General features: G+C 41.8%; 1 protein-coding gene across 2 annotated transcripts in view; it reads right to left on the reverse strand.

The window, feature by feature from the left end:
* The window catches only part of LOC132392051 (rho-related BTB domain-containing protein 2-like), a 91,040-nt gene that overhangs the window by 34,639 nt on the left and 31,550 nt on the right, over positions 1-24,851 (reverse strand). For both annotated transcript variants that reach the window (XM_059965943.1, XM_059965942.1), the window contains exons 6-7: positions 16,013-16,131; positions 3,345-3,495 (exon numbers count right to left, since the gene is read on the reverse strand). In XM_059965943.1, the coding sequence (XP_059821926.1) occupies positions 3,345-3,495; positions 16,013-16,131 (270 nt within the window). The remainder of the gene's footprint in view (positions 1-3,344; positions 3,496-16,012; positions 16,132-24,851) is intronic.

Here is a 24,851-nt window from a genome sequence, read left to right on the forward strand (position 1 = left end):
TTACCCTCTGATGCCTTTTCATTCTGGACAATCATTTCAGACACGAGTTTCTTACCCTTTTACTTAATATGAAGATCTGTCTTGCTACAATAATTCATTCCTAAAGCATGCCTTACTATGAATTATTCATTAATCCTGCCTTGGGAATCACTACCAGATCTAAAATAGCTCGTACCTTGATTGATCATGCAACATTTTACTTTTAAGATATATTCTATGAACTTGTCTATCCTTGCCAATTTGATTGTTTGAGATGACTTGATGATCAAAGTTACCCATAATTATTGTAGTACTGTTTTATTTTAACAAACTCTCACTATTTCTTCATAATGTGTCCTACTGTTCAAAACTGGCTTCTTATCCTTATTATTTCTTCTCTCCACTCATATCTTGCGTTTCTGGGCCAATATCATTCCTTGCTACTGCAGTGACCTCATTTTGAATCAGATGAGTAATCCATCAGCTTTTCCTTTCTGCTTATAATGAAATGTCCCTTGAAATTGTACTTCTAAAACAGGGTTAGAACAAACTTAGAAGATAGTTGAAAACACCATTAACTGTATTAATTATATTCCGGTACCCTGCTCTCATTATTTTGCTTTGTCTTCTATTGTCTCTCAGGGTTTGAAGTGACATCCGTAACATGTAGGATGGGAATGTGTAGAAAATGTAGGCAAGAGTGCCCTCCTCGGAGGGATCCATGTTGTTTAGTCAGATTGCAGCTGGTATCGTCTTTTTTGACAAAATCCTACTTCGTTGCTTTCCAAAATGTCTTAAAGAAGAGGCAAACTATAAGGCGTGATAAAGGTTGAAGATTAACTTTACTTATCACGTGTACATCAAAACATAGAGCGAAATTGTGTCAACGGCCAAAGGGTGTACCAGGGGAGGGCAGCCCTCAAATATCGCCATGCATCTGCCGTCAATGTAGCATGACCACAACTTACTAACTGTAACCCATACGTCATCTGGAACGTGGAAGGAAACGGAAGCATCTAAAGAAAACCAATGCGGTCACGGGAAGAATGTACAAACTCCTTACAGACAGAGAAAGAGGGGTAGCAATTTCAAGTTCCTGGCTCTGTGTCAGCATCACTGAGGATCTGTCCTGAGTCCAGCATTTCAAAAAGAGGGCATGACAGCAGCCATATTTCAATCGGAGTTTGAAGAGATTTCGAATGTCACCAGATCCTTGCAAATTTCTACAGATGTATTGTGGAGAGCATTCTAACTGGCTGCATCACTGTCTGGTAAGGGAGTTCCACTAAACGGGATCAATTTAAGCTGCAGAAAGTTATAAACACAGGCAGGGCATCATGGGCACTAGCCTCCCCAACATTCAGGACATCTTCAAGGAGCGGTGCCTGAAAAAGGCGGCATCCATCCTTTAGGACCTCCACCACCCAGGACATGCCCTCTTCTCATTGCTACCATCAAGGAGGAGGTACAGGAGCCTGACGACACTCTCTCAGCAATTCATGAACAGCTTCTTCCCTTCTGCTATCAAATTTCTGAAAGGACATTTGAACCCATGCATATTACCATACTTCTTTCTTTCCCTCTCTCAATTTGTGCTAATTATTTAACTTTTTAAAATATATATACATCTTACAGTAATTTTACAGTTTTTATGTATTACAGTTCATTGCTGCTGTATAACAACAAATTTCATGACATATGCCAGTGATATTAAAGCTGATTCTAATTCTGATATTAGTTGCTGTTTAGAGGACAAATACTAGTCAGACTACTAGGGAGAAATCCCCTAGTCATCATCATAACATGTCTTCCATGGGAGGACAAAGGAATCTTACTATAATGTCACATCTAAAAGGTGCTCTTGGCAATGGATCACTCTTGATGGGGCATGTGGACAGCGTAAATGCACAGTTAACTTTTATTCTGCAGCTAGAACGCATGAGCTTTTGACATACTTTTGGTAAAATTACTGTTGCTGAACTAACAACAGTCAAAATCACAGCAAGGAAGTTATTTAACAGGTAATTATTTTCTGCAATCTTATTCAGTCTCTTAATACTCTGGAGTAGTACAGTTGCGAAGCTGAGTTTGATCCCGACTTGGAGTGGTTTTTGTGTGGAGGATCCACGTTCCCCTGTAACTGCATGACTTTTCCTAGGTGATTCACCCCCCACCACAAGCCAAAGATATGCAGGTCGGTGGGTTGGCTGGCTCCAGGGTCAGCTGATTAGTGTAATGGAGTGTAACAGAGTTCAAAATAAATTTATTATCACAGTATGTATATGTCACCTATTTGGTTGCAGGCATTCACAGTAGAACAAAGGATCAATGAAAAATTACACAAAAAGATTGACAAACAACTGATACGCAAAAAAGACAGTGCGGAAATGCAAAAAATTCAAATAATAGGAAAAAAATACAGGTAAATAAATAACACTGCGAACATAACTTGTAGAGTCTTTGAAAGCGAGTCCATCAGTTGTGGGATCAGGTCAGAGTGGAGGTGAGTGAAGTTATCCATGTTGGTTCAGGTGAGCCTCAATGTTGAAAGGTACTAACTACTCCTGAACCTGGTGGTGTGGGACCCAAGGCTCTTGTACCTCCTTCCCGACAGCAGCAGTGGGAAGAGAGCATGGCCTGGATGCAGTGCTCCTTGCAGATGTGCTTAATGGTGAGGGGGGCTTTGCTTGTGATTGACTGGGCTGTATCCACCAGATTTTGTCAGCTTGATGGTTAACGTAGACATGGCGGCCCATTTCCACACTGTCTGACCATCTCATTAGGAATCCCAAATGATCTGCTCCACTACATGGCCCGTATGTGTGCGCAAGGGGTTCGGTTGGTTGGAGAGTGGGAAAGGTATTTGTTTTGCTGTTGTTATCTTGCTTTGTTCTGTTGTTGTTGATGATGCTTGCTGAATAGTTTGTGGGCTATCTATCTATAAATTAATTATTGAGATTAATTATTGAGATACAGCCTTTTGGCCCTTCAAGCTGTGCGACCCAACAACCCCCGTATTAACCCTAGCCTAATCACAGGACAACTTACAATGATCAATTAACCTACTAACACATACATCTTTGGAATGAGGGAAGAAACTGGAGCACACGGAGGAGATCGACACGGTCACGGTGAAGAGTGTGCAAACTCCTTACAGACACCAGCTGGAGCTGAACCCATGTTGCTGGAACTGTAAAGCATTGTGCTAAGCACCATGCTGCTGTGCACGTTTCGTTGGCACCAGAATGTGTGGTGACACTTGCACTCGGGTGTGTTGGTTGTTAATGCAAATGATGCAGTTCACGGCGTGCTTCGAGGCACACGGGCTAAACAAATCTGAATCATGCTGAGATCAAAACCTTTACCTGTTAACGCTACCAGGTGAGGTAGACAAAGGCGGTTCGCCAATACAATGAGTTCCATGGAGTCCAGGTCCGGGCTAGAACAGAACTGTCCAGTGTACAGATATTCCAACACCGCTCGCATACAGCTCTTACTTGTGTTTGGGAAGTACACCTGTTAGAATGATATAAAAACTCATCAGTACCCCAACTGCAACAAACATCAGCACCTCACAATGATCTTGTCTTGAAAGTTTCTGCCTTCATAGCAGACCCAGGTAACACTTTGCCCCCACATTCAAATTCAGAAAGCTCCACGAAGAGTTGCAGAATTAGAGTTCTGAGCACAGTAATAGGCTCTTCAGCTCTGCATTGATCAAGCAACCACATTGACCCTGACCCACCAGCAGCCCTGATTTATTCATCCCCGATTTCCATCGACTACCCCAAGCTTTTCCATTGATCTAACATTCGGGGCAATTTAGTAGACCTACTGACATGCATGTTTTTGGAAAGTGGATGGAAACCGAAGCACTGGGACAGTGGGGGTTGGGGGAGACAGAACGTGCAAACTCCACACAGACAGCACTGCAGGTCGGGATAGAAACTGGGTCATTGGGACAGTTCCAGCTATCCAGCAATGCCAAAAGTGTCAGCTCTGGTCTTTCAATCAGAAAATTCTGAGTTCGAACCGCACTCAGAACCCTGAGCACGCAGTTCCGGCTGATACAGCAGTGCAGTAGTGATCGGTGGATGGAACAAAGGTGGTGGACGGGGGGGGGTAGATGTGGGATTTCTATTTTCTTCTACATCCTGCACAGCTCATTCAGTATTTAGCCAGCGACCGGGAACCCGTGCGAGCAGGAGGCACGAGGGCCGGTCAATCGGCGCTTCCGAACTTCGAGCTTGGAGTTTGGCGTCCCGCCTGGGAAATTGATACCGAATGTCAGAGCTCAAAGGTCAATCAATGGTCCGGACATCACAGCCTGACAGTCGAACCCTGCACGCTGGAGGCTGAAGGCCTGTCTTGGGGTTGTGTGTGGGTCGGTGGGGGGGAGGAAAGGAAATCATTTGGCTGTTGTTTTTTTTGTTGCTAGTTGTGTTATTTTTTACTGAGCATTGTGGGTGTGCTATGCTGGTGCCAGAATGTGTAGTGATACTTGCCCGGCACATCCTTAGATTGTGTTGGTTGTTAGGGCAGTGGCGCATCTCACCATACGTTTTGATATACGGGGTAAATAAATGTGAAGCTGAAGTAGGTTGAATACATAACGTATAACACTACTGGGTAGCAGTCATTAGAGCTTATCAAGCCCAGAGTAACCTTGCTGATGTAGAGAAGCCCCATGGTGGCTTGCTTTCTTTGATATGCTTCAGTCTGGTTGGGAAACACCGATGCCCAAGAATGGGAATGTCGACAGACAGTGGTGGACCTTCACTGGCAAAACTCTCTGAGCACATCTACCAAGGAGTATTGGCAGAAGAAAGCATCTTCCACCATCAAGGACACCTAGCATTCCAGGCCACGTTCCCTTCTGGAATCGGGAAAAGACGACCAGGAACCTTCTGTAGGTTCAGGAACAGTTATTACCCTTTAGCCATCAGGCTCCTGATCCAGCGTGGATAACTTCACTCACTTCAACTCTGAACTGATTCCACAGACTCACTTTCAAGGACTGAACAATTTATCATTATTGTTTTTTTTTAATTTGCACATGTGTAATGGGAGAAATTTTGTGGCCGCTGTTCACTTGCAACAGGCAGGAAATCTGGCTGGCTGCATCACATAATGAAAATGATCCCTGTCAGATCTCAGATTGCCAACTGCCCAGCAGAGCCCTGGAGTCAGCACAAGAACACAGCGGCAAGCAAGTTTCAACTTTGTTACAGTGGTAGAATTTCTGGAGGTGGGGAAAGCTGAACGGCAGACAAAAATAATCCAATAAGGAAATGGAGAGATAAAATTGTAGCAAGATTCAGCAGATCAGGGTGCATCTACAAATAGTGAGAGTGAATGGCTCCGACTGAAGCCCCTTCTTGAGAAATGATTTGGAATATTAAACTGTCTCTCTATCTACAGGTACTGCTTGTGTCAGCTGTGGTTTGGTGGCTGTACAATGGCCTTTGAGTCGAAAGATTACAGGGTCAGGTTTCAGTCAATAGGTCTGAGCATGTGAGCACAGCAACATAGCAACAAGGGACCGCCTTTACTGCTCACGTTTTCTGTGAGCTTTGTCTTCAGATTGTCGACATCTTTTTTCCCTTCTGTGTTGTTGGATAAACAAGGAGTTCAATCATTTTTTCACCGTTGAGGGAAAACCACGAGAATGACTTGCCAAGCGATCACTGGCAGTGTAGGAGCCTTTATGATAAATCACCCAAGAATATGTCCAAGCAGAGTTGACAAGCCTGCTTGCTAACAACTGCCACTTGGCTGGCACAGCGTATTTTAATAAATCACACTCCTTAAGGACAGGCAGTGAGCACAAGAGATGGGAATGCATATAAAAGAGAGACAGTTTAGGAAGTAAAGTCCAATGTTGCTGAATTACATTAATTTTAAAGTACTGTAGTCACATTCCAGCATTGCCTAATCTCCACAGCTGATACTTAAGAAGTCACACCCCGTTCAATAATGGACTCTGGTTCTTTAGATCCAATATAATGAATCAAATATAGTACATATATTCATTGCAAAACAACTGTGATTTTGGAAATGCCTGCCTACACTCAGACACCGTCACTTTTGAACTGAAACACACACATGAATAGTTTTTTTTTTGCATTATCGAAAATGTCTCTACCATTTTGTAATGCCAGGCACCTTTGTGATGTGAATCCCGTCAATCTGACAGGAAGTATATGTTCTGTGGCATTATGGACAAAGTAAGGATGTGATAGGAAGTTATATTAGTGCAGGTTCCTCCTTTGTCCTGCAATGACTTTTAATCAGCTGTTTGTGATTGTGATTGCTTCATAGCCAAATATATAGAGGAATCAGTGGTTGGCTGCAGAGAAAACCAGAGTTAGACAATTGCCACTTTGGTCCAGAGCTCTGTTTTAACTCAACTGATATGGTGCAATGCAGTTTCCAGAGTAACACACACAAAATGCTGGAGGAACTCAGCAGGTCAGACAGCATCCATAGAGAGGAATAAATAGCTGACGTTTCAGGCCACAACCCTTCATCAGGACATCCAAACCTGAAACATCAGCTGTTCCTTCTCTCCACGGATGCAGCGAGATCTAGCATCTGCAGAATCTTCGGCCTTAATGCAATTTCCAGGATCGTCTGAATGGATCAACTGCTGTCTGGATGAACTCACTGACCTAATTCTGAATCGCTGTTTTGTATGCATATTGTGCTAAATGAACACCGTGATGTCAAGATTCAAGATTGTTTAATGTTATTTCCAGTACACAAGTGTAAAGGAGAATGAAATAATTGTTATTCAGGTCTGATGTAGCACTGAAAAGAAACACAGGATAATTCTTTACAACTATTCACAAAAACAACAAATACAGTATAAATACATAATATAGGTCTTATACATTGATTAATTACATGTCCATAAAGTGATGCTAGGCACAGGAGTGTCAGTACCTAAGGTGACTGAGAGGAAATGATACAATAGTGGTGTTAGGGGTGAGCTAGTGGGTGGAGGTGTCAATCAGCCTTACTGCTTGGGGAAAGTAAAAGGAGTGACAACTAATTTTCACCAAAGTCAGTGAAATTCACCAAAATTTACACATTAGCCCAAGGTCAAAAAGAACCTTCTTATGTGTCATGGTTGAGACTCTTAAGAGAAGCATTCACATGCATTCAGGGATTTTCAATAAACAAACTAAATTTCCTTTGAAATTCTTGTTTATGGGACTGTTTTAAAACGTGGCTATGTTGTTATTTATCACATGACAAAAATCTTCTGCATTTATTACGTAAATGCAATTGCTTTCTCATCAGCTCTATAAATAACTGTAACCTTTGGACAGGCAATGCAGTGCTACAGGAAGGAATGAAGGTCAGAATCTGCAGGCTGCATCAACCAACATCATTCTTAATTACTGCTGAACAATAAAGAAATCCCCATCCTTCAACCAGCACCAGATCGGACATTATCTATACGTACCAGCCCTTGATTATTATACAGTCTCTCATTATGAGACGAACAACATAAATGTCACTTTTTAAACAGCAAATTGAATTATATAGCCTATAATGAAGTCAATGCACAGTTATACTGTGCAAATAAGACATAAAGGTAGCTAATATTATCCGGTATTATTTCCTTGCTTGTATTACTGCCAAAAACCACCTGATATTTCTTTTCTCTAAATTTGGGGTAACAAAAAACACTATCAGCCACACAGCTTAATTTTGAATGAGCCCTGACCAACCTGTATCAAACACTACTGAAACAGATCATTTGACCACTAACTCAACTGCTGTTGGGGGAATCTTACTGGAACCAAACCTATTGTAATTTTTCTCTGTGTTTTATGAAATATTAACTAACTGGTTATGAAATACGGAATGTACTAATACTCTGAAAATTGTGGCTTAAATGCATCAATCTCCTTTGACTGAGAAGATTGCAGCTGCGTTACTGGACAATCATGTGTCTGCCCTGTGAGCTGGATGTGAAAGACATTATTTCAATGAATAGCATAATTTCGCCAGCATCACAAACACCGAGAAAATCTGCTGATGCTGGAAATCCGAGGCAAAACACACAAGATGCTGGAGGAACTCAGCGGGTCAGGCAGCATCTACAGAGGGGAATAAACAGTCGACGTTTTGGGCTGAGAGCCTTCGTCAGGACTGGAGAGGTTAGAGCAGTGGTTCCCAACCCCTTTTTTTTGGCCTTGCCCCACCTAATCACCTCTAAAATCCTGATGCCCCCTGTGGTGATATATAATTCTTATTATTCAAAAAGTGAACTATTCACCTGGAGGAAGCCTAAAAGACCATTAACTTGGTTTAAACAAGCTTCCAAAGAACATGGCATTCACGAAAGAGAAAAATAAAAGAACCAAAGGACTGTTAAAGTTCTGAGGAAGAAATTACTAAGAAATTGTAAAAAAAAAGAACATTAAGTGATATTAAAATAATAATAATAAATAAATAAAACAATGCCCATTCGTTTCTACAGCATACAAAGACGGATACACCGTTTAAAAGAGATGACGCAATGTACACACCTCCACACCACCAAGAACCGAAAACTACTGCAAAAAGCAGCATTGGCGCGACCTCGTACGAGTTTCTTACGCGTTTGGACTTGTTCATTCGTTCCTTCCTACATCAGTCAATTCATTAAATTAATTATGAAAGCCATTTGATGGTTGTAATGATGGTGATACACTATATATACAGTACATACACAATTACACATGTACATACACACAAGTATTTTTATGTATGCATACTGTATATACACATATGTATTAACTCGCACACACACTCATACTCACACATACTAGAAAAAAATCACTGTTAATAACTCATTCACGAATTGCCCCCCTTAAAAATCAAATTACCCCCCTGTGGGGCATACGTCCCACGTTGGGAACCACTGGGTTAGAGTAAGAAGGTGGCGGGGGGAGGGGAAGGAGTACAAAGTGGTAGATGATATGTGAAACCAGGAGAGGAGGAGGAGGTGAAGTAAAGGGCTGAGAAGTTGATTGGTGAAAGAGATAAAGGGCAGGAGGAGGGGAAACATGATAGGGGAGGGTCATGGAAGAAAGGGAATGAAGAGGAGCGCCAGAGGGAGGTGATGGGCAGGTAAGGAGATTGGAGAAGCACCAGCACCCTGTCTGATATTTAATTGCAAAGGAACATTACAGAGAAAAAATATTATATTTATTTGAGACTTTGATTTTCCTTTGTCAAATAGAATTAAATTGAATGGATTATTCAAGGAACTAAGCACAGGCATGACCACCTCCTGTTGTTTCTGCTCTCAGAACTGGATGCACGTGGGTGGCAATAGTTATACCCTGGCCTGAGTCAAATTAGCTACTCCTCAGAGATAAAGTAATTTGCCAAGTGAAATGCAAATAAGAGATTGCAAACAATAAAGAAAACACCCTTGAAACTGTGTCCAAACAGATTTGATTTGGATATAAGTCGATATGAAGTAACCAGCCTCTGGAAATGAACTATAGAATCCAAAAGTTCAAAGTAAATTTATTATCAAAGTACGTCTATATCAACTACCTTGAGATTCATTTTCTTGGAGGCATTTGCAGTGGAACAAGAGAATACATTAGAATCCATGAAAAACTACAACAAAGACTGACAAACAATCAATGCGCAAAAGAAAACAAACTGAGCAAATATGAAAAATAAAATAAATAATACTGAAATACTTGAGTTGTTGAGTCTTTGAAAGAGAGTCCATAGGTTGGGGAATCACTTCAGAGCTGAGGTAAGTGAGGTTATCTACGCTGGTTCAGGACTCTGATGGTTGAAGGGTAATAACTAATTCTGAACCTGGTGGTGTGGGACCTAAGGGTTTCTGCACCTCCTTCCTGATGGTGAGAAGAGAGCATGGCCTGGATGGTGGGGGTCCTTGATGATGAACACTGCTTTCTTGTGGCAATGCTCCTTGTAGATGTATTCAGTGGTGGGAAAGGCTTTGTCCCTGATGGACTGTGCTGTATACACCTCTTTCATGCCATGGACCAACGTAATTACGCGAGGGGTCTGTGGACCCCAGTTTGGGAACCCCTGGACTGTGTGTGGCATCCGTTAGTCTTGTGAGACCATGGATCTGCACCCTCTCCAGGATGCAGGCCTGGGCAAGGTTGTATGGAAGATTGGCAGTTGACAATGCAGCGAGTCTCCCCTCTCCACACCACTGATGCTGTCCAAGGGAAGGGCAAGGGCCGATACAGCTTGGCACCGGAGTTGTCGCAGGAGTTGCCAGAACAAGGTTGAAGGCAACGTCGGACAGCCTTAGGAACACCAGCTCCGGATTTGTGCTCAGGGTTTACTCCCGAAGCCTTTCCCATGAGTGGGTATGGCCGCAAGGCAGCGGAGGTTTGAAATCAGAGTTTTCCCTCTCTTAGATGGACTGCCTTCCCAGGCTGATGAGCTCCATCTACCCGATGGAGTAGATACAGGAATCACAGTGACTGCATAATGGGTAGGGAAATTGGGATTGATGTACAGTAGTAATCATCGGATTACGACTAGCGCCTTGCGTCAGTAAGTACAGAAACAGAAAGCCAGAGCAGACCAATATATGCCTGGAGAGATAGAGCTTTAGATTCTTCAGGGAGTGAGATTCTCTTACAAGTTCTGTTGCTGTTGAGGGTTACATCTCAACAGGAAAATAACCTTGTCCCTTATGCTAACTCTATGCATGATCCATATGGATGGTGTGCAAAAGAAAGATTTTCACTGTACCTTAGTGCATGTGATCATAATAAACGGATATGAGCCATTAACAGTTTCTATACAGCATAGCTGCATATATATCAACACATTATAGAATCTGGAAAGAAAATATTGCAACAATTCCAGATGATTTTAATTATAGTACAGATTAGATATATCACATTGATAAGAATTGCCTTAGTGACAATTTCATCAAGAGTATTTGGGATAATTTTGCACAACATTAGGCAACCAACAAGTGACCCAGCTGCTTCAGATCTAGTGAACTGTAATGAGACAGAATTAATTTATGATCTCATTATGAAGGAAAATGTGATCAAAGCATGGCATAATTTCAGTTAAGACAAAGTTAAGGATGGTATCAAATTAAAAGAAAGGGTTTAGAATATTTGTAACATTATTGGTAAGTCAGCAAAAGATGATTAAAATAATAGGGTGAAGAAAAGCTAGCAAATATTAAACAGATAGTAAAAGCTATGCTGTAACAAAGGAAAATAGTTAAACATTGGCCCTTACAGGATGAAATGAAGGAATAAATGGGAAATAAATAAACTTCAGGAACTTTTGATAGTTAGAATGCAATGCTGAGGCTTGATAAGATATTGATCAAACCCTGTTTATGAACCATTTCAGGACTCTTATATAAGGAAGGGTGTTGGCATTGGAGAGGGTCCTGATGAGGTTAACGAGATCTTGGGCATGAAGGGAATAATATATGAAGAGCGTTTGATGACTCTGGGTCTGTACTCACTGGAGATTAGAAGAATGAGGGGAGATTTCATTGAAACCTATTGAATATTGAAAGGCCTAGATAATGTGGATGTAGAGAAGATGTTTCCAGTTCTGGGGGAGTCTTGGACCAGGGGCTTAGCTTCAGAAAACAAGAAAGTCCCTTTATATCAGAGATGAGGAGGAATTTTTTTTAGCAAGAGGGTGGTGAAATTGTGGAATTCGTTGTCACAGGAGGATGTGGAGACCAAGTTATTGGGTATATTTAAAGTGAAGGCTCATAAGTTCATGATTAGCAAAGGTAAATTGAGGAATGATAGTGGCACAGTAGTGTAACGGTTAGCACAACACTTTACTATATCAGGTTTCCAGGTTCAATTCCTGTAAGGAGTTCGTATGTTCTCCCTGTGACCATGTGTAATCCTGCTGGGTGCTCTGCTTTCCTCCCACAGCGTAAAGACGTACCAGTTAGTAGGTTAATTGGTCATTGTAAATGGTTCCATGATTAGGCTAGCGTTAAGTCAGGGGTTGCTGGTCAATGCAGCTCGAAGAACCTATTCTGCACTGTATCTTGTGGAGAGGGATTATAAATCAGTCATGAAGTATACTTGATGGGCCAAATGTCCTCATTCTGCTTCTATCTATTATGGTCTTATGGTTATTTTGGACTGGATTACATGCTGGAAGACAATAAAAACATCCCAATGCTAATTAAGAATAACCAAAGGGCTATGGGGAAGGAGGAACTTAAAATTATGTCATCAGATAAACAATATTAGGCAACTAATGAACTGAAGTCCTGGATCATATCGCCTATATTCTGGGGTCTTAGAAGAACTGGCTGGGTGAGGATGGTGGGAAAAATCAGCATTTCAGGCAGCATCTTTGGAAATAGAAACATTTAAAGTTTACATTGAAGACTCTTTGCCTGTACTGAGACAGAGAGATATCAATTTGGTCTAAGCAACAGAGAAAATGGGTATAACCAAGGGAATGCTAGTGGGTGTACTGATTATAATCAAACAAAATCTGTACATTAGGAAAGATCCCAGTGTACAGGTAAACCACAAGTAAAATGACACGACTGAAGAAAGGAGGAAGAAAGAAAGTTAAAATCTGTTGCTATGAAAATGCTGGGATACAATTTCATCAGGACATGATGAAAAGTGGAAGAGAATCGAGCAAAATATGCAAGCTTTTATGAAAATAAAATATTTGGCAAATCTGGTGGGACTCTGGGGATGTAACAGAGAGGACAGTTAAAGGTGATTGTTATATGGAATATATTTGGATTTCTAGACGTGATACCCCACAAGGGAAGGTGTTTGAGGCTGACTTGAAGACAGGAACGGTTACACAAGACACAGAGTTAGGATAAATGGGTCATTTTCAAATCAGTAGTCAGTTCCGATGACAATTTAGGTGCCAAGCCAGATTGAAAAAGTGAAGCGTGGGAGCCTGAGGCAAGGGACGGTCCAGTTCGGCTCACTGCTCCATTCTCTTTGTGGACTTCAGTTTTGTTTGTGTTTATCGTTTGCATCTTTTTCCCCTCCCTGCACACTGGGTGTTTGATGGTCTTTTTTATTAATAGGTTCTTATGGGTTTCTTTGTTTTGTGGCTGCCTGTCAGGAGATGAATTTCAAGTTGTATAATGTATTCATACTTTGATAATAAATGTACTTTAACTAACCACTGGAGTCAGTGCTGGAGTCTCAATTAGTTATTATCTACAATGACGATTTAAATGAAAGATGTGAATGTACTGTGGGCAAATTGCTGACAACAAAAAATAGCTTCCTCCAGCAGGTTTGGAGGCTTGCGTGCCTCAATGACCTGGAGAGTTATGTTGGCTGGAGTCAGGGCCTGGTGCTTTAGCTCTTGGCAGGGTCACCCATGCCAAAGAAGTCAAAGGGTAGAGGTCAAACTAAGATTGGTCCATTGGTCCTCTAGGTTCTGGGGCTCAGCTCAGGGCTAACAACCCTGACTGTGTCAAAAAAATATATATAGTTATGGAAACAGCAATGAACAATCCTATATCTGTGTGTGACAGTTTTGACAGACAGAGCGGTGTAAGGGGCAGGAAGTATAAAGTAGTTTGGTGAACAATTGAGGAGGTTTGTAAGTGCATCTAGATTGATGAAATGAGTGGGCAGGGAGTTGACAGACAGTATTAAGTGGAAAAGTGTAAGATTATATGGAAAAGCGAAAAGGCAAATTAATATTTAAATGAATGAAACTACAAAAAGCTGCAGTACAAAAGGAATGGGTGGTGATGTGGGTGTATTCCTGGTACGTGAAACACAATAAGCCAGCATGCAGGTACAACAAATAGCTGGGAAGGCAAATGGAATGTAGGCCTTTATTAAAAGTAGGGCAGTTATAAAGGTGACTGTACCTGCAGTACTGTGTGCAGTTTTGGTCCCTGTACTGAAGAACTGATACGCTTGCATTGGAGGCAGTGCTGAGACTAGGTTGATTTCTGGGATGAAGGGTTGACACATTTACTTAGAGACAGGCCTTTCTGTCATAACGGGCCTAAACTGCCCAATTAACCTGCATGACTTTGCAAGGTGGGATGAAACTGTTGCGTTGGAGGAAGTCTGCGTGGCCACTGGGGAGAATGTACAAACCCCTTACGGATAGTGGTGGAGTTAAGCCCTGGTCACTGGCACTGCAGCAGCTTTATGTTAACCTGGCTGTCCCTGAAAGTAAGGTTGAGCCGTTTGGACCTATAGCAGCAGTACAGGCAATCCTACTGAAACATTCAGGATTTGAGAGGTGCAAGTGAGTGAAGCTCAGAGGGATCTACATGTTCCAGTGTACAAAGCACAAAGGATTTAGCAGGCAGGACCGACAAACAGATTAACCTACGTGCCTGCGTGGGCAGCACGGCAGCGGGACGCTTAGCGTAACCACAGATCAGAAGTTGGGGGTTCATTTCCTGCTGCTGTTTGTAAAGATTCCATACATTCTCCCCGTGACCTTGCGGGTTTCATTCCCCCCCCAGGATTGCCAGTTTTGTCCCGCATTCCAAAGATGTATGAGTGAGGGTAAGTGAATTCTGGGCATGCTATATTGGTAGCAGAAGCACGCCAACACTTGCGGGCTGTCCACGCAATGCTCAGACTGTGCAGGCCCTTGATACAAATGACACATTTCACTGCATGTTTTGATGTTTGAAGTTCATGTGACAAATAAAGTTCATCTTTATCTTTATATAAGTTGGAGTTTAAGAACAGAAAGGTTTTGGTGAGGCCACATTTGGTGAGGCAACACAGAGTGCTGGTGAGGCCACATCTGGAACACTGCCCCCCCCCTCCCCCCCCGTTTTGGTCTCCATACCTAAAGAAGTACATACTGGCATTGAAGACAGTCTAAAGCAGAACCACTTGGTTAATTTCTGGGATGTCAGGGTTGTCCTAACAAGAAAGACTAAGCATTTTGGGGTTGTATTCCTTGAAGTTCAGCAGAATGAGGGGCAAACATTCAAACAGGTAAGATCTTAAGGGGGTTCGATGGGGTAGATATTTTGCCTTTAGTGGGACAAAAGGGACATAGCTACAAAGTAAGAGGTGAGTCTTTTCAAACTGAGGTGTGCAGAAACCTCCGGGGTAAAATTCTGGAGAAACCTCTGAGTGAATTTCTGGAATTCTCTGCTCCTGGGGAGGTAGAGGCCATATCATTGGATCATATTTAAGATAGAGATAAATAAATATTTGACAGATCAAGGAACTAAGGGTTATGGGGGAACTGACACAGAAGAGGAGCTGAGACCAGCATAGATCAGCCACAATCATATTGAATGGTGGGACAGAATTGAGGAGCAAAGCGGCCTAATCCTATTTCTAGTTTCTAATGTACTAGTGGGTAGACCCTACTGGCCTGAATATTTAGAATTCTCTTCCCCAGATCGGCGGGAGAGGGTGATAGTTGAATACATTCAAGGTGATGATTGACTGTTACTTAGCATAACCTGGTCACACAGTTCAGAAACAGGCCCTTCAGCCCACAAATCCGACCAACTAAAAAGCACCCTTTGCACCAATTCCATAAAATTTTCCCTACATTCCCCTCAGTTCCTCCCAAATTCTACCACTTAGCGGCACACAAGGGTCAACTTAACGTGGCCAATGAACCCACCAAACCACCTGACAGGGGGAATCCCACATAGCTCTGGGGTGAACGACGGACTCCACAGAGTCTGTATTAAGGGTCACAACTGAACCTGGTTGCTGGAACTATGAAATGGCAGCTCTGTTAGCTGCACCCCTTGCTTCAAGGGTTATCATGGAATGAAAGATATGGGGACAGAGCAGCTGAGCAGTGTTGAGGCCAAGACTGGATCAGCCACGTTCCTAGTGAATGAAGTCAGGCTAATCAGCTCCAAATGCCTCATACACTTCTGTAGTTTTTGACTCCATCAGATGATTTAATATGTGATAGATTGGTAGTCTGTTTCGTATCACTTCCCAGTGTTATTTCTATCCAATTTGCGAAGTCAAGATCGTTACTCCACCTTTGTACCTTTATACTTCGTGTGATAGTACTGAGTCCTTACCTCTTTGGTTGAACTCTCCACAAACGGACCTCCAAACATTGCTGCCATCCAGTCGCAGCTGGAGATCAGCAAGGGCTTATGGGCACAGATTGTTCCATCATCCATCTTAAACACCACATCTGTTAAAAAAACAACAACAACAGAAATGTTGACGGTGACATTGTCCTTTGAATTGTGTAGAAAAACTTTTAACAGTTAACACCACACAAATATTTATGATAAATTAAGGAAGATTGCATCAATTCTCCTTGAATGGTTGCAATCAGCAACATAATGGTGCTTAGGAGTCCCTTACGATAAGGTCATAATGCCACAGGAGCAGAATTAGGCCATTCGGCCTATTCTGGGCATGCTATATTGGTAGCAGAAGCACGCCAACACTTGCGGGCTGTCCACGCAATGCTCAGACTGTGCAGGTCCTTGAGACAAATGACACATTTCACTGCATGTTTTGATGTTTTGAAGTACATGTGACAAATTAAGTTCATCTTTATCTTTAAGTTGGAGTTTAGGAATAGAAAGGTTTGTAATGGCTTTACAGAGTGTTGGTGAGGTCACATCTGGAATGCCCTCTATCATTCCATCATCGCTGATTTATTATCCTTCTCAACCCCATTCTACTGTCTTCCCTTTAACACCCCGACTAATCAAAAACCTATCACCATCGGCTTTAAGTATACTCAATGACTTGGCCTCCACAACAGTCTATGACAACAAACTCCACAGGTTCACTACCCTCTGGCTAACGAAACTCCTACTCATCTCTGTCCTAAATGGACATCCCTCTAATCTGAGGCTGTGCCCTCTCATCTTTGACTTCCCCCCCCCCCCACTATAGGAAACATCCTCACTACATTCACTATATCTAGGCCTTTCACTATTTGATAGGTTTCAATGAGATCCTCACTCATTCTTCTAAACTCCAGTAAGTACAAACCAGGGCCAAATGCTCCTCATATGTTAACCCTTTCATTCCCAGAATCATTCTCATGACACACCTCTGACCCTCCCCTCCCCAAAGCCAGTATATCTCTTCTTAGATAAGGGGCCCAAAACTGCTCACATTACTCCATATGCTCTGAGCAACACCTTATAATGATCTCTTAAACCTGCTTTACCACTCAATTAGATGACTGCTAATCTGATCTTCAGTCTTAATGTGACTTTTGCACTTGATCCCCACAACTGTTGACGTATAACTCTACAGTCCAAGCATCTTATAGCATTCCATAGATTCATCACCTTCTGGCTAAAGGTATTCTTCCTCATCTCTGTTCTAAAGGGACATCCTTGTATTCTGAGGCTGTGCCCTTGGTCCTGGATTTCCCTGCTGTTGGAAACAGTAGTTTCAGAACAGTAGTTCTTTCTTTCACTACCACCTTCTCAAGGAGACCTACAGGTGGGCAATACATACTCTTTTTGCTATTGAAACACAGACCCTGAAAAAAAATCAGAACTGACAAGTTGACTTTCCCTAAACTGGATAGCTCAGTGCACAAAAACTTCCACCCAGAAAGTTTTTTTCTATGGAAAAAAGTACAGTTGATGCTTTCTATAGATAGATACTTTTTTCCATTGATGCAGCCTGGCCCGCAGAGTTCCTCCAGCATTTTGTCTGTGTTGCTCGGATTTTCAGCATCATCAGATTTTCTCTTGTTTGTGCCCAGAAGGTTTTGAATGATTCTTGGCAGTGCATCTGTGCCCAGTTTTGAGGAAAGTTGACACAATCGAAGATAATAGTTAGCCAACACACTTCTTTATAGATGACATGTTTCTCATTAACAAGCACAGTTTTGCAACCAGCGCCGGCTGGGTAAAATGCTTTGGAACAGTGTGTTCAAAGCTTTTGAATATGTTTGCATTGTTCTCTGCAAAGCAAGCCATGGTCTTTAATGAAAGCTCAGCTTGAAACTACTGACATTCAAGTGTATGCTCATGCATTTTGGCATAAGGGATAAAGGTATAAACTATTTTCTATACAGGAAGCAAATTCAAAAGTTGGAGGTAAAAAGGGACTTGGGGGTCCTAGTGCAGGATTCCCTAAAGTTTAACTTACAGGTTGAGTCGACGGTAGGAAAGGCAAATGGAATGTTGGCATTCATTTCGAGAGGACTAGAATATAAGGGTGTAATATTAAAGTATGTAATGCTGATACTTTATAAGGTACTGGTCAGACTGCACTTGGAGTATTGAGAGCAGTTTTGGGCCCTTATCTGAGAAGGGATATGGTGGTAATGGAGAGGGTCCAGAGGAGTTTCATAACAATGAGCCTGAGAATGAAATGTTGATGTATGAGGAGCATTTCATGGCTCTGGATCTATACTCTCTGGAGTTTAGAAAAATGAAGGGGGATCTCATTGAAACCTATAGAATATTGAAAGGCCTAGATAGAGTGGACATGGAAAGGACGTTTCCAATAGCAGGGAAGTCCAGGACCAAGGGTACAGCCTCAGAATACAAGGATGTTCCTTTAGAACTGAGATGAGGAAGAATATCTTTAGCCAGAGGGTGATGGATCTATGGAATTCATTGCAACAGATGGCTGTGGAAGCCAAATAATTGGGTATATTTAAAGCAGAGATTGATAGGTTCTTGATTAGTAAGTGCATCAAAGGCTGAGGGGGGAACACAGGAGAATAGGGGTTGAAAATAAATCAGCCATGGTGAATGGTGGAAGAGACTCGAGGGGCTGAATGTCCCAATTCTCTTCCTATGCCTTATGGTCTTATTCCGCTCAGATTGAACATCCACTGAATAAAATCCATTAGCCGAGGTCCCTCAGAATCTTGCTCTCTTCTTTAACTGCTTATCAATTATCTCTTTCATTCAATACTAACTACATCCACTCCTGCACTAATCCAGCCGCCTACTTTTATTAATGCCCCTTGCAGTAGATTACTTGGGCCATGCACTGTCTGAGCACTGTAGCCCACTCTATTCTTGTGGAACCTAATGGATATCACAAATCTGAAGTAACCTGTCTTTTTATACTTCCCCAAATCCAGTCAGTAGTTACAAACACTTACTTTTTTTAATGGTTTCAACTACAATCTGTTGACATCCTTGATTTAATTATTTCCAACTTCAAATTACATTTCTTCTGTTAAAAGATCAGTTATTCATTTACCTCATCTAATTTCTTGCCCTCTTTAAAAGTATCGTCAGCTTTGGCTTTCACCCAGCTTCCTCAGTGAAGATTGTTCATAGCATTTGACTGCATCTGTACTCTGATGTATTTCAACCACAAGGTATTGATAGCGGTACATTGCAGAATAAATTGGACAATATGGAAAAGAGACAGTGGGGACTTGCTCACTTGACTAAGTGAAAGCATCATGCAACTTTTATGCGACTAGCTCATTAATTACTGTAGTATTTAGCCAGTATTAACTGCACTGTTCTCACTGCATTCTCAGCTGGGAGCCCAACTTCTGGAAATGCTGGCATCAAATGAAGCTAACCTGACCTATTTAAAGCCAGCCTGCATCTCTTAAAGGAGTGGAATACTGTGGCTTTTAAACTCGTCGTTGAGAATCCAAAGCAACACCCACAAAATGCTGGAGCAACTCAGCAGGTCAGGCAGCATCCACGGGAAAGAGTTAATGAAGGTTCTTGGCCCGAAACATTGTCTGCTTTGCTCTTTTCCATTGATACTGCCTGACCTGCAGTGTTTTGTGTGTGTTGCTTTGGATTTCCAGCATCTGTGGATTTCCTCATGGTTTGGGAGAGAATACAATGACCTGGCTCAAGCACTCATTGAATAACCTGGAGGTAATGTGGCATGACGCTGTGCTAAAAGCACTGGTGTGATAGAGGAATTACCTTCCACCACAGAGCACCAGGTAGCCCATCACTCGGATGTTGAAAGGGAAATGGTACAGAATAGTCTGAGGTAGCCCATGCACCAAGAATCTCGATGCAGCACCTCAAAAAGCTCAAGGAATTCATGAGCATTGATGCCACTAAATTTGGGCTTTTTAAAAAAAAGAACATTAGCACATTGTGCTCTGGCCTGACATTCATTCCATCATGGAGTGAGTGCCAGGAACAGAATACAATGTGCTAATGCTCCTGGGTTTGTTTAGGCCACCTGCAAAGGAGTGAATTTTTAGCAAATGACTTCACATGTGCAAGCAAGATTAGCAGATTTAAGTGCCATATCCCACTAAGTGCAATGCTCGCCTTGTGCCTTGTTCTGTGGATCAGACTGCCATCAGTCACCTAATAATTTCTATTATGTCAGAGAGCAGCTGGTATAGAAGCAGCCTTACAGCTAGCACAAATACCGCAAGCTTCTGGCACATCAGTCACTGTGGGCCTTACGAACTTCTGATAATTTTGGAAACACCAGATGCTTCTCAGACCAACATTCACTGGAAATCAAATTGAAGTAATTAATTATGACAAAAGGTGGCACTGGACATTACCTCCAGCTCCACGAGGTTAGCATTCTTGACATTCTTAACTCACATAATTGACTTGGCATCATGATGTACACTATTTGCATACATCTGCCAGACACAGGTCTTGCACACATTAAGGCATTAAGGCCTTCTGTCATTCAACGCATAGGAAACTTAGAGGCCAGTACGTTGTACACTGTTCTATAACCAGAAGTTCCAAGCAATGCATGCCTTGCTTGAATTTAGGCATAGTCAGTATGAGCTGTATCTTAATCCTGGTTGTATTTAAGTTCTGGTTCCACATTTGTAGATACCCCTGCTAACAAGAATTATTGAGTTCGATTTATGATTTGCAATTGACAGCCATGTTCAGAACCTTTGTACAGGGCAGTATCTCATATCCCTAGTTTCTTTTGTATGAAAGGCTTCCTAATATCTTAAACCCAGTAGTCTCTTTTTTTTAAGTCTCTCTCTTCTTCGGCCTCACACCATTCCCATCCCATCAATTAACTTCAGCCAGGAAGAAACTTTCCGCTGTCGAATGGGACATGTTTGTGATATTATTTACGATAAGTTTCCATAAATTCTATCGCATTCCTTTATTTTCCCACAAATGCCTGCAAGAAAACGAATCTCAAGGTATTTAACTTTTAAAAGGGCAAGTACTGTAGTAATGAAATACGAATGGGCACCCACTATATTCTGTAATTGCAATTGGATAAGCAAAAGACAGATTTTTCCTCGTGTGCAGATTTCAGAGGGAAAAACTTTGAAAGCATGTTAAGAGTTATCACCAGTAGTAAAACGATTAGCTTTATTTGTCACATGTACATCAAAACAGAGTGAAACGTTCATTTGCTTCAAATCAAATCAGCGAGGATTGTGCTGGGCAGCCCACAAATGTCGCCACACTTCTGGTGCCGATACAGCACTTCCACAACTTGTGAATCTTATCTGTATTTCTTTGGAAAGTAGGAAGAAACCAGAGCACTTGGAGGCAATCCATGCATTCATCGGGAGAACGTACAAACTCCTTAAAGCAGTGGCGGGAATTGAACCTGCATCGGTGATGGCTGGCGCTGTAGTGGCGTTACAATAACCACTATGATCAGTAAACTGGTTTATTATTGTCATCTATACTAAGGTACGGTGAAGGACTTGCTTTACATGGAATCCAAATAGATCATTCTGTTACAACAGTGCATTGAGGAAGAACAAGGGAGAAAAATAACAAAATGCAGAATAAAGTGTTACAGAGACAGTGCAGGTAATGTGGCCACTTCCGATTACAGAATACAGTGGGTGCCCATTCATATTGATCAGCACTGTACTTCACCACTACTTGCCCCTTTAAAGTGCCAGGGCCATAACCAGGTTGATTTTGGGTTCAAGAGCCCATTTTATTGTATTAGGGGACTATATATATATTCGTCATATAGAGCCGTCCTTAAGGCTGGGGGCTATGTGCTTTCAGGCTTTTATGTCTTCTGCCCAATGGGAGAGCTGAGAAGAGGGATTGTGCACAGAGGGAGCAGCATTATTGTCAATAGTCCCACTGCGACTACAAAACAATTATTTGAATTTACATTGCAATTTTAACAGCACCATTATCATGCAAAAATGTATGTGGGCCACTTAAGTAGGTACTTAGAACACAGTTTGAGTACTTCAAGAAAGAGCTAGCAGTAAATTATTATCAGGCAGCTGAAAGATTAAACACCAAGGATTAAGTGTTTAAAATTGGGGGTGCAAAGAATTGAAGGAGCAAATAGATCTTATAGGTTTTTGCAGCTGATAGAACACACAGTGACATAAAGAAGCTGCGGAAGTATTTTAAAATTAGGAGATTTTAAAGCTAAGCTATGGCCGGACTGTATCAGCAGTAAATTCAAAGGGTGTTGAGTGTACATGGTTTGGTGTATTTGAGGAGTCCATTTACTTTTTAAATATTTTGGGCAGCTATTTTTCCAAATCTGTCTTTAGGGTGTAAGCATGGAATACTGTGAATGAAACCTCAGAGAAAGAAAAGTTCAGCAAATTTCCCTTCACTTTCTAACTACTCATAATCCTTCACTAACATAAGAAAGAACTAATTGAATATGTGTGCGCTTATGTGTATAGAATTAAATTCACAGTGGACTTCACATGAACAGATTTCACGGAAATGCCTTCAGCACAATTCCTAGGCAGTGTCAATTCCCTAGGGAAAGAAAATGCAAAAGAGCTGATCCCAGATGAATCTTCCAAACATTTTATCAAATGGAAAAAGACATATGAAATTTATTTGCAATCTCTTGAGACTTGTTGAGATCTGTTTACTGAAATCCTCAGCTGCCTGAAGCCTGAGGATTGGTGTCTATTCTTTTGAACACATGGGCTGCTCCCCAGCCAAGGATGATAGAAAACCACTGCGGCTTTAATTATATTTAAGTACATTCACCATATGCTACCTGTATGTAAATCAGAATACACCATCAACAGGTTATCTAATAACACTAGTTTGCCCATTAACGTATTATGTTATTATTATTCGCTCATTAATTCCCTCAAAATGTCCTCAGGCTATTATTCGCAATTTTTTACTGGAGAAAAAGTTACACAGAATTTTTGCTTGTGATGGAAGGAATGGCAAACTTCTGTGCTCGGCAAGTTGAGGAATAGAAGTGGTGGACCATCATCCATAGAATTCACAGTAGACAAATTCAGTCCAATGCATCCATGCCTTGCGCTTCCCTCAGTCTCTGACTATGCACTATCATCACCCCCTTACAATCTGTTCACCATCAAATATTTATCTAGTTTTCCGTTATAGTCATAGAGTCAAACAAGACGACAGCACAGAAATAAGCAAGCCCTTTGTAGTCCATGCAGAACTGTTATGTTTCATTCTGAAATGACTCAGAAGGATTCATTTATCTCAACTTAAGCAGAGATGTAGATATCATTGCAATCAGCCTCCTCTCCATGGACTATATTCTTTGCTGTCTCACCCATTAATCACATTTCACATTATCAAAGACTCCACCCACCCTAGATACTCTCTCATCTCCCCTCTCCCATCAAGCAGAAGATATAAAAGGCTGAAAGCACATAGCATCACACTCAAGGACAGATTCTACCCTATTTATATAAGACTATTAAGCAGATCTTATTGTAGTAAGTTGGGCTCTTGACCTCATAATCTACCCCGTTGTGTTCTTGCACTTTATGGCTTATCTGCACTGCATTTTCTTTGTAGCTCTTACACTTGCTATTAATTTACCTTGTTCTACCTCAATGAACTGTGTAATGATTTGATCTGTATGAACAGTGTGCAAGACGAACTTTTCACTGTATCTTGGTACATGTCACGATAGTAAGAAAGCAAATAAACCGGTGACTGTTTCACCAGGCTCAACATTCTCTAGATAAGGAAGTTCTCGGGAAATTATTGGTGACGGTGTTGCAGTTACATCACGTGATGGAGGAAGAGATTCAAGGGTATGCTCAGAGCCTCCCTGTAGTACTGCAATGTCCCCACTGACTCCTGGGAACCTCTAGTCCATGGCTGCTCAAAGTGGAGAAGGTGCAACTGGGGTAGAATTGAGAACCTCAAGTTGCAGAATCAGGGGCTCTGTGCAAAACTGGAACATTTTACAAGCAACCTACTGCTCTACTCTCGCTACACCCATGACTGTGTGGCAAGGCACAGCTGAAATACCACCTATAAATTTGCTTATGATACAACTACTGTTGGCAGAATCTCAGATGGTGATGGGGGGGGGGGTACAGGAGCGAGATATACCAGCTAGCTGAGTGGTGTTGCAGCAACACTCAACATCAGTAAGACCAAAGAGCTGATTGTGCACTTCAGAAAGGGTAAGACAAGGGAACACAAACTAGTCCTCATTGAGGGATCAGAGGTGGAGAGAGTGAACAATTTCAAGTTCCTGGGTGTGTCGATATCTCTGAGGACCTAGCCTGGACCCAACATACAAAGAAGGCAAAACAGCAGCTATATTTCATGGGGAGCTTGAGAAAATTTGGTTTGTCACCAAAAACATTCACAAATTTCTACAGATGTACCATGGAGAGTATTCTAACTGACTGCATCACCGTCTGGTATGGAGAGGGGGCTATTACAGAGGGTCAAAGTAAGCTGCAGAGTGTTAAAATTAGCTAGCTCCATCATGGGTACTAGCCTCTGCAGTATCCAGTCATCTTTAAGGAACTGTGCCTCAGGAAGATAGAGTTCATTATTAAAGTTCTCTGCCACCCAGGACATGCCCTCTTCTCATTGTTACTGTCAGGTAGGAGGTATAGAAGCCTGAAGGCACACACTCAGCTATTTAGGAACAGTTTCTTCTCCTCTGCCATCCAATTTCTAAATTGACATTGAATCCATGAACACCACCTCACTACTTTCTTTTGTTTCCTAACTTTGCACTATTTATTTA

The sequence above is a fragment of the Hypanus sabinus genome, chromosome 1 (assembly GCF_030144855.1).
Source record: "Hypanus sabinus isolate sHypSab1 chromosome 1, sHypSab1.hap1, whole genome shotgun sequence".
Classification (NCBI taxonomy): Eukaryota; Metazoa; Chordata; class Chondrichthyes; order Myliobatiformes; family Dasyatidae; genus Hypanus; species Hypanus sabinus.